The 17,306-nt window shown below is 35.8% G+C and overlaps 1 protein-coding gene across 1 annotated transcript in view; it reads right to left on the reverse strand.

Annotated features, from left to right (window-relative positions):
- Window positions 1-6,229: 6,229 nt before the first annotated feature.
- LOC149959026 (protein sidekick-1-like) overlaps window positions 6,230-17,306 on the reverse strand; it is a 70,524-nt gene continuing 59,447 nt past the window's right edge. Inside the window, exons 7-9 of the mRNA XM_090165125.1 lie at window positions 8,100-8,390; window positions 7,571-7,685; window positions 6,230-6,567 (exon numbers count right to left, since the gene is read on the reverse strand). Coding sequence (XP_090021251.1) covers window positions 6,549-6,567; window positions 7,571-7,685; window positions 8,100-8,390 — 425 coding nt within the window. The 3' untranslated portion in view covers window positions 6,230-6,548. The remainder of the gene's footprint in view (window positions 6,568-7,570; window positions 7,686-8,099; window positions 8,391-17,306) is intronic.

The following is a 17,306-nucleotide window of genomic DNA, read 5'->3' on the forward strand; positions in this document are numbered from 1 at the left end:
TTGAGAAATTGCAATGTTAAAAAACTACCGCTTCTCTCGGCGCGATCTCACTCAGCCCGCCGTCAGCGCTTTCTAGTGAACGAATTATCCCGCCGCTAGGGGAAGCGGCGCTTAAAATTGAGCAGGCTAGCGTGTCGATCAGCTGATTTCACTCAATGCACCCTGAACGATCAGTGACTGAGATAATTTCACGGCGCTCGGCCTGAGCTGGTTCAGTTTAAGAGAGAGAAAATAGCATCGCCAGTATTGAGCACTAGCTTACTTGATCACTCAAATTAAAAAGGTCTGAGCGTTCATTTCAGAATTCGCTCACAATTTTTGCCCACCTCTGGTGATAAGTGAAAGGTTACTTGAAGTAAGATTTTATACAAAGGGTCCCCGGAAGCCTTAAGGATATCCATTACTGGAAAGCATCAGAACTTAAAAACGTCCTTCTGTATTATTATCTTCCTATATTATGTGACACTTTGCATAAATAATTTTTGGATCATCATATCCTACTTGTTGCCGCCACTTTTATTATTAATCAAGAGTCCATTAGTCCAAAAGAGTTAGATCTGGCTAGAGGTCGGGGATGGTTAACTTTTATTCAATAGATAAAGCTCTCAAAATTATTCGTAAAACGTTTTGATCAAGTAATTTATATTTCTGTATTATCCGATTAATTTTTTGATAAATTTGTAAAATTAATCGAAAAAACGACGTTTTTTTGGATTAAAAGCTCAAATTTTACGAATAATACATGTTTTTTAATCATTTTCAGAAATATTAACCGGTAAATTTCTTTGTTTACATTTTTCCCCGAAAAAAATCAATTTAAACATGGATAATGATTAACCGTTACCGACCTCTAGATCTGGCTGACAAATTGTTAGTACGCTATGTTTATATGTTTGATAAATTATATGGGACAGAGTTCATGACTACTGTTGTTCATCAACTAATTCATTTGGCTGAAGATGTCTTGCACTTAGGACCCAGCTGGGTTTCATCAAACTTTCCCCTTGAATGGGAAGCTTATGAAAATGGGACAATACATCCCGAAATTCCAATTTCTGGAGCCGTGTGACTCATAATTCACCAGTCTAGTATGTTTGCTAAATCTATGTGTAACCACACAAAACCTTGTAAAATCATTTATAACATTTTCAATGGTGCTTACTCTGTGGGTTCGTACCAAATTTTTTTAGCAATAACTATTATCAGAAGAAAATAGGGGAAGTACGTATCTGTAGCTTTGAGCCGTAGAAGTCGTCGTGTGACCCACGAAAACGCCTTTTTACGCATAATAAACCAAACTGAAAAGGTAGTCCTACTTTTGTTTTGATTCAACACGGCTATAATCGACTAAAGCAAATACGCCTTAGCTCAAATAGCAGAGAATGAGAAGGGCAATATGTTACAATTGTTCAATTTAAGAAAAATGACTTTTTAAACGATGTATTCATCCGCGATTTCCCGCCAAACCGTTTTGGCGCGAAAATTCGTGAAAAGTGACGCCTTTCCAAAGCTGACTAGAAGCGTACTTCCCCCTATTTTCTTCTGCTATTATTTAAGACCGGCTTTGTTGGATTTTGTCGATGCATTTGGCAATGTTAAATTTTTCATAAATTTAAAACAAACAGTCTCTGGTCTAACGCATGATTCTTTGACAGAAAAACATTTCTTAGACAATCATATACATCTTGAAGTGTCGTATTTTGTTAAACATAGTAAGCCGTGCTATAAACATGACAACTTATGTTACAACTGTAACACAGAGTTTTTTGCTTATATTATAAATCTCGAGGAAAATAATATTCAACCTTTTCATCTAGATGAATTAACAGATATTTCATTTCACATCAAAGACGTACAAAAAGAACACTACAGTAAACAATTAGTTCCCATAAATAACTTAATTTCTCCATGCTTTTTAATTGAAATTAAAAATACATTTTTCGTATGTCATCCTGCTAACTTAATACAAAATGAATAACTGAAAAAGTTCGCTTCAAAATACCACCTTTTATTAACAATTAATCCTAGTGATATTTGATTTGTACATTAGCAATGAAAAGTAATAAATAAAGTAATTTTTCAATATTTTAAGCAATTTTAAGAGATTTTATTTTAGATTCGGATTTTAATAATTATAAGGTGCATATTTAATCTCTATTGCTTGGAAATTATTTTACCAATTCAGATGCTCTTTTTCTTTGCAATTTACAGCCGGAAAGCAGCACTCAAGTCACTATTGCTTTTAAACTGCTTTTGAACCTTTGTTACACGTAGGAAAATATTCAATTCGATGAACTCGAGTTACTTTTGCAAATGATAAACAATTATTTTTCAGTTTACCCGCGTATGCTTTTACTCTGCTTTTATAGTTTATTTACAGTTAAATAAATTATTGTTTCGACGCGAATTCATTGTTTTTGCAATCGTTTTACAGCAGCTCACTCGCAACTCCTGATTGCGTGTTACTACAGCACAGTTACCGTTCAAAGAAATAAAAAAAATAAGAGGTCGCTGTTTGTTCACGATGCTGCTGAAATTTGCAAATAACAACAATCTTCCCCGATAATGTACATCCTGAAAATTTAACATTTCTCGGTAAAACATTTTTTGTGCAAAATGCCAGGGGCGATCAAATTAAAACAAACTGCATAGGAGCACAAACGTTGTGCTAATAAACTGCCATGCAATAATGCAAGTTTGTTGTATATTACATGTTATATTGTAAGCCATAAGGGCGGTGGCGCACTGGGAGATGTTAGCTCTGATCAAATGGTCCTATCTCCACCTCCGACTTCGGTCAGGTTTGGGCTGGATACTGAGCTTCGGCTCAGGCTAACGGAGAGGGTCCGTGCAAACTGGCCACCTCGGCGGATTGGTTAGCCTGCTGTGGGGCACCGGGCCTCCGTATGAGGGCATGGCGGTCCAGTTTCCCGGCCTTTTGGAGCCACACCGGGATCTCCGGTGCCAGCTGTGCCGGGTTACTTGGGCTGCTGTGTGCTCATAGTTCCCCTTTAGGAGCTCTCTCCAAAGGGTTTGACTCTTTACCTAAGTAGGTAGGGTGTCGGCTGGAGTTGCTACAGCATCCACTCTTAATCCCACTGCTGTGTGCGAAGTGGGAATTGGTCCATCCATTGCTGCACCTTCTGCTGGGTTGAGTGGCTTGCGTCAAAGGTGCGACCATCAGTAGTAGGGTACTACTACCCATGCTGGATTTGTCACCTGTCCGGGCTAGGTGGACGCTGGCGTAGGGCACTATGATGATAGGCCTCCGGTGGTATGGTCTCTGTTACTAGGTTCACCGGGCTATAAATTCTGACACACTGCTATGTTATCTGCATAAATCAAGAGCATGAGAAGCAAATACTGATTAACAGATAGAAGTGGCAACCACCAGGTACAAGTTTTAATTTATTCATTTCCTTCCATGAATATAGAACTTACATAAATATCCTTGAAACGATGTGGCCGTCATAGAGGCAGGAACAACTTAATCGATTGATTGACCGAGATTACACGTCCTGAACCCTCGACTACCCATGCTGGATTTGTCACCTGTCCGGGCTAGGTGGACGCTGGCGTAGGGCACTATGATGATAGGCCTCCGGTGGTATGGTCTCTGTTACTAGGTACACTCTTTTTCAAAAGTCTTTGGCCGTGGGCGATTTTGCAGTAAAAACTGAATATTTCAAAAACCGTTAATCGCACTGAAACTATACTCGAGATAATCAATAAGGGTATCGTTGTCCATCATGTTGAGCTGTTTCCGTGACGTAGTTTTCAGCACGCGCCAAAATACGCCCATTTTGCAAATATTGAACTTTCTAAAATATATATTTTAGGAAAATATAAATGTGATTTTCAGAATCAGCGGGATCGATTTATATTTAGAATGTGTCACTGTATTTGTCGTATCTTCATTATTTCACGAGAAATTCGCGCGTGAAAAAATTTCAGATTTTAGGGATTGCCTACTTTGCTCACTATGAAAAATTGCTCCTAATATTAAAACATTATACTATAGATTATTTAATAATGCCGTTATTTTTTTATTTGTGGTAACATGTTATATTTTAACTATCTAAAAAACACAGAAATTGTTTTTTAATTGCACAGCCGCGACTCGAGTTCGGATCCGATAAACCTTTTTTTAGGCCACAACGTTGAAACACGCATATTCCTTAAAAAATTATTTTGTTATCATTAATGTGACGAATGTATGGAAACAAATGGAAAGTTCATAACAATAAAAACGTCAACAATAAAACTTAAACAATAGTTATATTTTTATTATAAACGAAAGCAAGTAATTGTAGGGGAAAAAAACGAATCATAAAAATGTTACGGAATTTTAAGCGAAAAGACTCTTCTCGAAAGAGGTACCAGGAGGAAAAGAGTTAAGCACCGAAGCCGCGTTGCTCTTTTTGACAGCGATAGTTGCTTTTGAAAAATGATTGTTGAGAAATAGCGCGAACTTTAAATATTTTAAAATAAGAAAATTTTTTCAACTGGAATTTTAAGGGCCCAACCGGTGTTTGAAAAATGCACCCACAAAATCACGTAGCAGACGACGTGTCGTAGGTTTCCCTCCGTCCGCAATTCGCTGTTGAAACTGATGAAATTCAACCGCCGGTAGGTCCCTTTAACAAAATGACTATTTATCCAGAACCAATTTCGTATCGACGTAAGAGTCAGAACGTCAATTTTGCCCGAAAACAATTGTCATGTGACGCGCTCTTACGCGCGCTATTAGAAGCTTTGGTATGTTTATTAATTTGGGTTGCTTTCCCAGTTAGCCGACATTACTCATGTTGTATACTATTCTGTACAAAAGTCACATAATTACCAAAAGTGTGACAATCCCTATACATTCGTATGCTTAAGGTTTACTGAATGCTTGACTCGAGATCGACCACATAAATTATGGGCGCCCTTTATTGGATTTTTTTTAAGTCTCTGTTATTATATCGTAGATAGATGGCGATACCGCCTCCACAGAACATCGAAAAATAAAAAAAATGAGACGATATTTCTTTGTTTTAACTTCCTCCCCTCCCAACTTTTATTTCGCTCGTAACATTAATTAAAAAATAGGACTGTAAAATTCTGTAACATCTTAATTATTCGTTTTATCCACAATTACTTGCGTTCATTTATAGTAAAAATATAACTATTATTTAAGCTTTATTGTTTTTTATTGTTATGAACTTTACATTTGTTTTTATACATTCGTCACATTATTGATAAGAAAATAAATTTTTAAGGAATATGCTTGTTTCAACACTGTGGCCTAAAACATGTTACCACAAGTAAAAAATTAGCGGCATAATTAAATAATCTATAGTAGAATGTTTTAATATTAGGTGCAATGTTCCATAGTGAGCAAAGTAGGTAATCCCTAAAATCTGAAATTTCTTCAAAAGAGAATTTCTCGTGAAATAATGAAGATACGACAAATACAGTGACACTTTCTGAAATAAATCGACCCCGCTGAATCTGAAAATCACATTTATTTTCTTGTAAAATCAATATTTTAGAAAGTTCAATATTTGCAAAATGGGCGTATTTTGGCGCGTGCTGAAAATTACGTCACGGAAACAGCTCAACATGATGGACAACGATACCCTTATTGATTATCTCGAGTTAAGTTTCAGTGCGATTAACGGTTTTTGAAATATTCAGTTTTTACTGCAAAATCGCCCACGGCCAAAGACTTTTGAAAAAGAGTGTACACCGGGCTATTAATTCTGACACACACTGTTATATATTCATATAAGGTCAAATAAGAAAAAGTATGAAAATGTTTATAGTTTTATTAATAATTTCCTAGTGTTTTATTTGTACGAGTCACCAAATATATAAAACTCCAATCAGGATTCAACCTTAAATTGTGAAGACAACGGCTCTTAACTTTATGCCTAGCTTATAACTAACAAATTAGTACTACAAAAATTAAAATATGTTTTCTGTGCAAAGGTTTAAACTAAAAAAGAAATATCTTCCTGAAAGAAATAGCTCCATAAAAACGCGAAATAATATTGGTCTAATAAACAGCCTAATGTAGGAGTAGATTGATAAATGTCCCAGGCCGCATTTTTCACAAAGCGTTACATGATGAAATTGTTATATAAGATCTAGTTTATTGGCAAGTGATTCAGAGAGTCAGTCAATCACCCGAACTAATCTCAAGAGTACTCTTTGTTGTGTACGTTGTTGTAAATACTACATTCGCCTGTTTTTAAATATTTTATTTTTGAAAAATATTTACACTTCGATATTAACACAATCTCCCTCGACTGACCAGTCACAAGTACCTATACTTCTACAGTCAAAATAATAGTTATAAATAAAAATATCAAGGCTATTTTTAAAAATATACTTTAACTGCTGTAAAATATTTCAAGACTGAAGTAACATTCCACCATGAAGGAATTTTAATCTTTGCCAAAGTATCTATTTTCTGATTCTTTAAATGGCGGTCAAAATTTTAACGGTAATTTAAAACTTATTTTATGTCTATATAGAGGGCGGCACGATCAAAGTTTAAATTCTTATTTGCAAAGCTTCCGACTGAAAAAGAAAAGTTTATATTATTGAAAACTGCCCAGACAAATTCCATTCTGACAGCAAAACCACTTCATAGGTTTAGTAAAATGTTTCTCAAAATCCCTCTTCAAATCTTGTCAATTATCTCTAACTTGTAGAGAATTTCACCGAAATTTACGTTAGTAAGTTCATATCACAAAAACATTATCTTTAGAGCATTTCACGCCAAATTATTTATCCTAAGAGCATTTCACCCAAAATTATTTACCCTAAGAGCATTTCACGCAAATTTATTTCTCCTAAAAGCATTTTACCCCAATTTTTTTCTAGTAGGGGCATTTCACCATAATTTATTTATCGAAAGTGTATTTCACACAAAATAATGTATCTTAAAAGCATTTCACTAAAAATTATTTACCCTAAGTGCCTTTCACTCAAATTAATTTATCCTAAGAGCATTTAACTCAAATTTATTCCTCCTAAGAGCATTTAACCCAAATTTATTCCTCCTAAGAACATTTTACTCAAATTAATTTACCCAAAATAATTTTTAGCGTTCTTCCTAGTCCATCTCTCGCTTCAACCGTGAGCTCTTTCCCCCTATACAAAATCAAATCAGTCTGGTATCTCACTAAAGCTTATGCCTTTCTACGTGACTAAAGGGGAAATCAAACAAAGACACCAGTTTCAGGGAACCAATGTGATACCAGGCTGATTTATTTTTTAGGATTCAGGAGCATAAGGATGATTAGGAGCACCGCTAAATATAGTTTCAACATAGTAATTCCTCCAAAGTATAAAGAAACACAGTCTTGGTTATATTAAGTACTGCTCATGTACCATGGTATTCATTTACGCATATTGTTTAAAGTTCGTATATTCGAATCAAGTTATAAATATAATTCTTTGTCAGATAGATTCTGTCGTTTAAACTTAGGAGTAAAATAATTTTTTCCAATAGCTGTAGTAGCAAATTGATTTTACCTCAATAATTGCATAAAAGTTAAAATAGTATTGGTCTACTTACTGAACTCCAGTTTTAAATGCAAATCCTGCTAACGCACTTGAAACGAGTACAGCCGCTACAACGGGCAATATTATCACAAGAAGGTTTGACTTCCCTTTGTCTTCAAGCTGAGGATCTCAAATGATAAAACGATAACACTCTCAGTATCATAAAAGAAATATTAGGAACTTAAATAGTTCATTTTCCTCTGAAAGCTTAAGGAATAGCACTTAAATCAATAAATTAAGGCCCTAGATCTAATAAGTCGAAAACTATTCGACCCACAAAGTTTACATATTCCTCATTTAAGAAGACATTTGAGAATTAAATAACTTTGATCCTTTCCAATGTCATTAAGAAACTATTTAGAAATAGAAAATTATTTACCGTTACATTTTATGTCCAATTTAATTTTAGTTCAAGTTATAGCAAACCGAGCCATAAGTTATCAATCGATTTTCAAAGTCATCCGAGATTTTGTGTGCAGGTTGACATTCAAAGTGACTATAGAACCGTATTATCGCAGTTTAAATATCTAAAGTATCCTTACCTTCAGAGCTAGTTGTAGTTGAATATTTAAACGAAGGAGAATACATTTGATCGCCATCAACCAAGTTGAAAGCGTACAAAATAACAGTATAGTTTTGAAGAGGTGTCAAATCCTGGAACGTGTGTTCGAAGGTAGAATTTCCAAAATTGTGGTTGAAAACTGTCTCCGAATCGTTAAAAAGCGAAAGCGAGTAGCCGTCAATGGGTCCGTTCTTCGGAATTGGTGCATCCCACTCAACACTCAATGAAGTCGAAGAGCTACTTTCCACTTTCACTGAAATTTCGCCTGGCGCTATATACATGGTTACAAATATTAACAATAAATTATATCCTATAAAGTAACATTTTTAAAGGTAATGAAGCGTCTAACAAAAGAGGTGGGCAGTGGCGTACCGAAGGGTCGTGGTTCCGGTTAAAAATGATGATGTGGTTCCCCCGATGTATAGCATTAATAATATAAATGAGAAATAAATATGCATTTACCCCTTACATATTACGCCATTAGTTCTGTTCTGCTGATAATTTTATACTGAATAAAGTTCCAACGAAATCCAAATGACCTCGTCCTTCATCAGTGCTCGGTCACTAAGCACGTTAAAAACTAAATTCTACGCACACAGTGATTTGAAACGTCAAATTCATCTAAAGGACCTTTAGGCAAATTTCACTATATGCAAAGTGTCTAGTAATAATTTTGGGCATTTTGGCACCCCTCCAGAAGACCTCTAGAGCGGCACCCACTTCAAGATGCCACCCTCTGCCGCCCCCCTCCTATCTTTACGCCTCTGGATGTAATATATTGATGGCAAATAAACACACAGAAACATTCAATAATCAAATAATAATCAGCTATGCTTATACCCAAGGCACCACCTTAAGTGCAAGTTATCTAGCAACTTTTAGGGTTACAATGCGTAGAAGGGTGGTGGAAAGCCCTTCATTCCACGCGAGCCAACAGCTCGAAATACTTACTATTACCGTTAAACTTAACAAGTTTTATGGAAGGGAATCCGAAGAACTCTCGGAAAGATGAGTTATCACGCTAGTGATAAGAACTAAAAAACTAATTGGTTTATTCTGGTAACCATTGTTTTATTGTATATAAAGCCGAGGCGATGCTTAGTTAAATCAGTTAACGCTCATGCTTTGGTTCTCGACATCTTCATCGCACAAATGTTCCGCTATTTTGATAATGTTACGATAATAAACAGATTCTTAACCAACGTTTAGTAATCTTTATTATGCCCTCGTCGTAGCATAATATGGTGTCAGAAGTGTTAAGGGTCAAATGATACTTGGTTGCCTTGGAGTTTTACGGGAAGTCAGTATCCATGCCGAGGACTGAACTGAAGGATATCAAGCAAAGCAAACGACAAAGGTCATTTCTCCTTACACCGGCGACTATATGCAAATTTCGATGAAGCACACCACATTATACCAGGTATCCTTTCAACTTCGCCAAACCATCAAAAGATTCGAACGTTTTCGCCTGACAGCCGGTCTGAAGCATCAGTTCCAGGAGGTGCAACTGAATTTACTGCTTTATATCGTGGGCGAGAAGTCGTGGACTGGTTAACGACAAGGTCCTGCCGAAGTTTGATACCCATTGAGCGCAATATTCGATATGATAGGGCAAGATTCAATAGCCGTGTCCAGGCAGATGACGTGCGTGTGGAAAAATTCAATGCCCAGCTACACATCTTGGCAAGGTACTACGATTTTTGGAGCCCTGTAAAAGATAGGTTTAACGTTGGCCTCCGAAACAAGATGCTGTCGCAGAGGTTGCAAACCCGAAACTGGAGATAGCCATCAGTAAGGCCCAACAGATGGAAACAATCAAGCGACAGCAGAACGGGATGCGGGTTTAGACGTCCAGGAGTGCGCAAGATCGAGAATCTGCAAACCAAATCCCAGTCAGGTGGACAACGGCAGAGGAAGCAAAGGTTTCGAGGAAATGAACTACACGAAACAGGGTCAGTCGTCAGTGAAATACACGCGGTATGGCAGAGCGGAGAATCACAGCAGCGAGAGCAATGCCCAGCTTTTCAAGTTACGTGTCGTGCGTTTGGTAGGAAAGGTCATTTCCAGAGCCAGTTCCGTACCAAGCAAGCAGACCAAAAATGAGAAGAAAAAGCGTGAAAAAGATTTTTGGGGAACAGTCACAGAAAGCCCGGAACAGAACCGTCGGATGTCAATAGCGAGTTGATCAAGCTCCAGGTCGACACGAGGGCTGAATTTAATATCGTTCCAGAATCGCAAACTACTTAAAGGCCAACCGTCAGACAGACGATTTTTGGTCCCGGACAAACTCAATTGAATTGCACGGGGTTTCCCATGGTAGAGATGACATATGGAGGAATAGAGATTCAAGACAAACTCTGTTCTAAAGCGTTTGAGAGATCCGCTCTTGGGGCTACGAGCCACCACTGATCTGCGAGTTATTTAAGCTTTCCCAGGAGTGAAATCAGTCAACCGACGATGGTTGGCAAGCTGTTCGTTTGTTTTGGTCAATTTTCGCATGAGAATCAGATTCAGTTGAGCCCTACAGCAGTTCCGTACGCCTTGTTAGCACCAAGACGAGTTGCCATGCTATTTATGGGCAATATAAAGGAACAGCTTGACGGTTTGGTAAAACAAGGGGTAATCCATTCATTCGATGAACAGACTACCCTCAACGAATGCAAATTCAATATCCAGGAGATGAAGCCACTCAAGGAGACCGGTCATGAACTTCATGATGAATTTGCAGCTCACGTGCAGTTGGTGACAGCGTCCTTACCAGCAACCGATCAGAAATTGGTTCTCAAGTGTTAGCTGGAAGACCAAACCTGTTTGAAGTTGACAAGTTATATCCTAAGCATTTCGCCAAAGAAACAAAAAGTGCAATCCGACGGTCAGATCTTCTATCCGTCTCGTCATGAACTGACGGTCCAGGACGAACTTTTATGTGCAACATCCAGCTGGTGATTCCAACGTCAATGCGGAAGGAGATCATGAAGCGGCTACATGAAGGCCATAAAGGAATTTTCAAATGTCGGAACGAGTCAGGAAAGTCAGTTTGGTGGCCAGGTATTTCGAAAGAAATAGAAGATTTAATGCGGAGTGACGAGAAGTGCGCCAAGGAAGCTTCCAACCATCATCAACCCTTGATGCCAATTCAGTTTCCTGACCAGCCCTGGAAGATCGTGGCAATGGAATTTTTTCAGTATGAAGCTAAGTGGTATCTTTTCATATAACATTACTACTCCAATTTTTTTAACTTATTCAGCTCCGGCATCAAAGGGCGAAAACAATTGTCAAAGAAATGAAATTCGTTGTTGCAAGGTTCGGGATTTTGGATGTTGTTCGCATTGACAATGGTTCCCAGTTAGCAGCAATATTATCAGAGCAGTTCCACAAAGTTTCGGAGGACTATGGTTTGCAGTCCATCACGGACAGCCGGAAGTTCTCCCAGATCAAAGGCTTTATCGAATCGGCAGTCAAGATAATAAAAGGTCGATTGAAGGAGTCAGAGGATATCTACCTAAGACTTCTGGCGCACCAAACAACACCGCTATTAAATAGTTACAGCCCAGATAAACTTCTAATACGAACTACGGTCACAAGAAGTCCATCCCTTCTGGCAATCCCGCCTCGACAAGTTTTGGTCCAGAGCGAACAACGATCGAAACGGCGAAGAAGTACAATTACGTCATGGCTCGAGGGTGATGTCCGATCTCAAAGGAGGTAAACGAGTATGGGTCAGTAGGATGTACCCCCATCTTTGGCACTTTTCAATGTAGAGGTAGAAAGGGGGTCGGCTCCGGAAGTCCCCGCTTCCTTCCCCCCTGTGTGTAAACTAGGTCACTTCCGGCAGGTGGCGACATTGTGGGCGTGGCCACGGGTGTCAGGTTACTCCCGCCAGGTGGCGCGCGCGTTGATTGGCGCGGGGACCACGTGGTAACTACGCGACGCGGATACTGCGCGCTGATTGGCTGGCGCGGCGCGTGTACTGCGCGCTAATTGGCTGACTCGAAATTATTCAAAATGGCGATGATTTGTTGGCGTTTTGGCGCGAAAAGGGGTCAGTACTCCTTTAAAGGAATTCCCAGGCTCGCTATACTCCGGCATTGTTAAAGTGGTGACAGGTTTTGATTAAGTGTTTATCGAGGAATGCGCCGTTGCTAGGTTACCCCGCTCGCTGTTAGAGACTCGGGGAATGTGTGATCTTGTAGCTATATAATAAAAACATTTTTTGGCGGGAATTTAACATGACAAAGGGTTAACATAAGTTTGTAACTCTCTTTTAACGGTTATTATATGAACTCTTAGTAATTTGTAAAATTGACGTGATTTGGCCGCCATCTTTAATGTCGCATATTCAAACGGGTAGGGTGGCCATCTTTGTTATTGTTTTAGGAAATTTACCATATTTACGTCAATTTTTTAACGCTTTTTAAACAAGTTGTTCCTAACGGATTTTTATATCGCTACGTACCTAGATGGCTTGAACTTGATTATTATGACATATGCATCATATATTACCGTCACTTAACCTTTAATAACGACGCAAGGGAAAGCTTTCTAATTTATATTCAATACATTGCCACTATACGAAATATTTACATAAATTAAACAAGGTCGGTTCGCGCTCATGAAATTTAAATAAACGTAATAAGTAATTGCATTGGTATAATAACAAACAAAACGGATTATCTTACATCCTTCTATGTTTAAAATAAAAAACTCTGATTTAAATTTAAACTTTATTTTACAACATTTGTTGTTGACACAAAGGAACTATCGTTAATAACATTTAACACACTATCAATAAAAACCACTAACTCGTCTATCGCCTTTAAGAATCCAGTTTTTGGGGGTCGTTCCAAATGCATTTCGTGAGAATTATGCTCTTTTTGAAAATATCTCATTCTTTGTGCAATCAAATCCATTTCAAGTTGATTCATTTTTTTCAATTCTTTATTTATATGTTTAATCAGTTCATAGTCCTTGTTTTCTTTATAAGTCATTATTCCACAACAAAAACAAAGCGGTGTATAAAATGCGATGTGGTTAGTTCAGTACAGGTCGGACACAAAGGAATCTGATTACCGCTAACTATCTCTCTACGCCGTTAGAGCTCCTCTGATTACCGCGAACTATATCTCTCTCCACGGCGTTAGCGCTCCTTTAAAGGAATGCTTTTCTCCGCGTTTATCTCCATTTTTAACGCTGTGATTTATTTAGAACAGGTGTTGAGCGGAGAATCCCCCGTTGCTATGGTGACCTCGGCGCGACGTTTATTTGAGTATCAACAAACTTAGCAAATAACCTCGCATGGTTTAAATGTTCTCCACTTAAATATACGAAGTTTGAGAAAAACCTTTGACCAATTTTGTGTTTATTTAGAATCAATTAACATATCATTAGATGTAATTATACTAACTGAAACTTTTCAAATTATGGAAAATAATGAGTTCAAAATAAATGGTTATAATTACTGTTTTACAAAAATGTGTTAAAACCGAAACGGTGGCATAGTTATTTCCGTAATAAATGATTTAAGTTTAGTTGATAATGTATTTACGATAGCCGAAGCAACTATCAAAAGTATCGACGTCAAATTACCTAATAATAAAATTTACAGGATTATAGGATGTTACCGATCCCCTAGTAACAGTGCTCTAGAATTTATTAGTGATATGAATTCCAAATTGTCTTATTATACGAATATTGAAAATGTAATTTGGGCTGGAGATATAATTATAGATCTTATATTGCCACGCGAGAAAATAGTTACTGAGTACCTAAACGTACTACACGAAAACGGCTTTTTCCATGTATAAATAACTCTACTCGAGTAACTTCCACTACTAAAATGAGTATTGACCACTTTTTAATTAACCAAAACGTAAAAAATGAAGTGTTATCCACTACTCATATAGTTAATATTACAGACGACTACCCAATTTATATTAGTGTCCCTAACATACGCGAAACAAATAAACTGAATAATTCAAAAGAAGTTATCGAAATTGATTAAGAAATTTTAACCAAAAATATCGGAAAAGAAACGTGGAACTCATTTTTTGAAGAAAACGACCCTAATGAAGCCTCGAAACTATTTGTTGATGTATTAAAAAAACATATTGATCTAACGTCATATTTCTTTCTCTCATAAAAAAAATAAAACCTTGGATAACAAATTCAATAATTGTATCGATAAGGAAAAGAGATGCATTAGCTAAGCGTATTAAAAAAGAACCATTTAACGTTGCATTAAAAAATTATTATATAATTGCCCTTCTTAGTAACATTTCTAAAATATTTAAAAAAGTTATAAAAAATCAGTTAATTAACTTCCTGGAGAGCTCAAAATATTTATCGAAAAATCAATACGGTTTTAGAAAAGGTCTATTTTTGAGCTAACAGAAATGGTATATAAAACTATTGATCAAAATGTAAAATCTATTGGCGTGTTTTTGAACTTAAAAAAGACATTCGATACTGTCTCCCACCCTATATTAATACAGAAATTAGAAAAATCTGGTATACGTGGAATTGTATTAGATTGGTTTAGAAGTTATTTACTCGAGAGATATACAATAGTTAAAATAAATAATACCATAAGTAACTCACTATTAATGAAATTTGGTATACCTCAAGGTACAATGATTGGCCCGATATTGTTTTTAATATACATAAATAATTTATGTAACATCGAAATTGATGAGAAACTCGTATCGTTTGCGGATGATACTGCGGACACAAAGAGCTCTAAATATAGTTTATATGAAACTTATGGAAAATTTATTAACACTCAACATAAATAAAACTAATTACATTTGTTTCTCCTCGAGAACGACTATAGATTTGTTACATGAATTAAAAATTCACGAAAATAATAATTGTAAAAACTGCACTGGAAAATGTTTAAAGTTAGAAAGAGTAAATAAACTAAAATATCTGGGGGTAATAATAGACAGTAATCTAAAGTGGAATGAACATGTGACCTATATCACTAATAAAATTCGACTATGTATAAATTCCGTGAAATTAAAAACTTTCTAGAAATACCGTGGTTAAAAACAGTATATTACGCCATAATTCAATCAATTATATCATACGGAATAATCGGCTGGGGTGGTACTTATGATACTACAATCGTACCATTAGAAATATTACAAAGAAAAATTCTACGCATATGTACGAAATTATTATTACCCAAATCAATTACTATATGATGAATATAAAGTTTTTTCTGTTAAACATTTATATGTTAAAGAAATTTTATTATACACTTTCAAACACAAACAACTTATCGACTTGACTAAAACTTACCACAACAGATATGTAGAAGTAGGAAATTTATTTACGCCAAGATCCTATAAAACGATCGGTCAAAAACATGCTCGCTATCTAGGCCCTAAAATATATAAGGCAAAAAGTTTTGATAAAGTGTAACAAAAGATGATAAATTTGTCTATTGAATAAACCGGCTGTATTCAATTGATTGCTATTTCAACATTTTTAAATTTTCATGGTTACCTTCTCTGGTTTTATTTAAGAAAATAAGATGTAAATTAGTTGCATATTGTTAAAATGTTAAGGTGTTGGTTGCACGAAAAATCTTTAGCGATAAAAACGAATGAATGCCCTAGACGTTCTCTTTAAAAAAATGTCATTGTCGAAACAAATTTCAAGTCTAAGTGTACTAGTAAGTGTCACACTTATTTGTTACTTCAGGTCATACGTTTTAAGCATCGCGTATTACACCGATAAGTGTCACACCTATTTGTTATTTCAGGTCATACGTTGTAAGCATCGCGTATTACTCCGATAAGGTGTAAAGTTAATCTAACAATGCCTCACGTACATAAATCGGTTACGTATACATTAAACTATTATAACGGAAATGCAATGTTTTACCCTTTGGGGATTTTCATGTACACTGTAAAGTGTAACGGTTGCGAAATTGATCATCCATCCCAAATCCAACACGATTGTTTAATGTTAACGTGGGATGAACGAGTGGAACTTAATTTCCTAAATGCAGCTAATAATTTAAGTTATTCCGATATCACTTCTACAATCATTAATAACACATTTTTAGGTGTTGATTTCTGTGAAAAATATTATCCCATGTGATGTGTAATGGCAAGAAAATGTTATTACATGAAAATAAAAAAAATTAATAACAAATATTTGATAAGCAATTTGTAATAGGGATATAAAATTGTTTAAAATATTACCAAGATTTATTCAAACTAATAAATGTAAAGACATGAAAAAATCCCAAGATTTATCCAAAAACTAATAAATGTTTTTTAATACATTTTCAAACAGTGTACATGAAAATCCCCAAAGGGTAAAACATTACATTTCCGTTATAATAGTTTAATGTATACGTAACCGATTTATGTACGTGAGGCATTGTTAGATTAACTTTACACCTTATCGGAGTAATACGCGATGCTTAAAACGTATTACCTGAAGTAACAAATAAGTGTGACACTTACTAGTACACTTAGACTTGAAATTTGTTTCGACAATGACATTTTTTTAAAGAGAACGTCTAGGGCATTCATTCGTTTTTATCGCTAAAGATTTTTCGTGCAACCAACACCTTAACATTTTAACAATATGCAACTAATTTACATCTTATTTTCTTAAATAAAACCAGAGAAGGTAACCATGAAAATTTAAAAATGTTGAAATAGCTATCAATTGAATACAGCCGGTTTATTCAATAGTCAAATTTATCATCTTTTGTTACACTTTATCAAAACTTTTTGCCTTATATATTTTAGGGCCTAGATAGCGAGCATGTTTTTGACCGATCGTTTTATAGGATCTTGGCGTAAATAAATTTCCTACTTCTACATATCTGTTGTGGTAAGTTTTAGTCAAGTCGATAAGTTGTTTGTGTTTGAAAGTGTATAATAAAATTTCTTTAACATATAAATGTTTAACAGAAAAAACTTTAAATTCATCATATAGTAATTGATTTGGGTAATAATAATTTCGTACATATGCGTAGAATTTTTCTTTGTAATATTTCTAATGGTACGATTGTAGTATCATAAGTACCACCCCAGCCGATTATTCCGTATGATATAATTGATTGAATTATGGCGTAATATACTGTTTTTAACCACGGTATTTCTAGAAAGTTTTTAATTTCACGGAATTTATACATAGTCGAATTTTATTAGTGATATAGGTCACA

This window comes from Leiobunum rupestre, chromosome 2 (assembly GCF_980474605.1).
Source record: "Leiobunum rupestre chromosome 2, qqLeiRupe1.1.hap1, whole genome shotgun sequence".
Classification (NCBI taxonomy): Eukaryota; Metazoa; Arthropoda; class Arachnida; order Opiliones; family Sclerosomatidae; genus Leiobunum; species Leiobunum rupestre.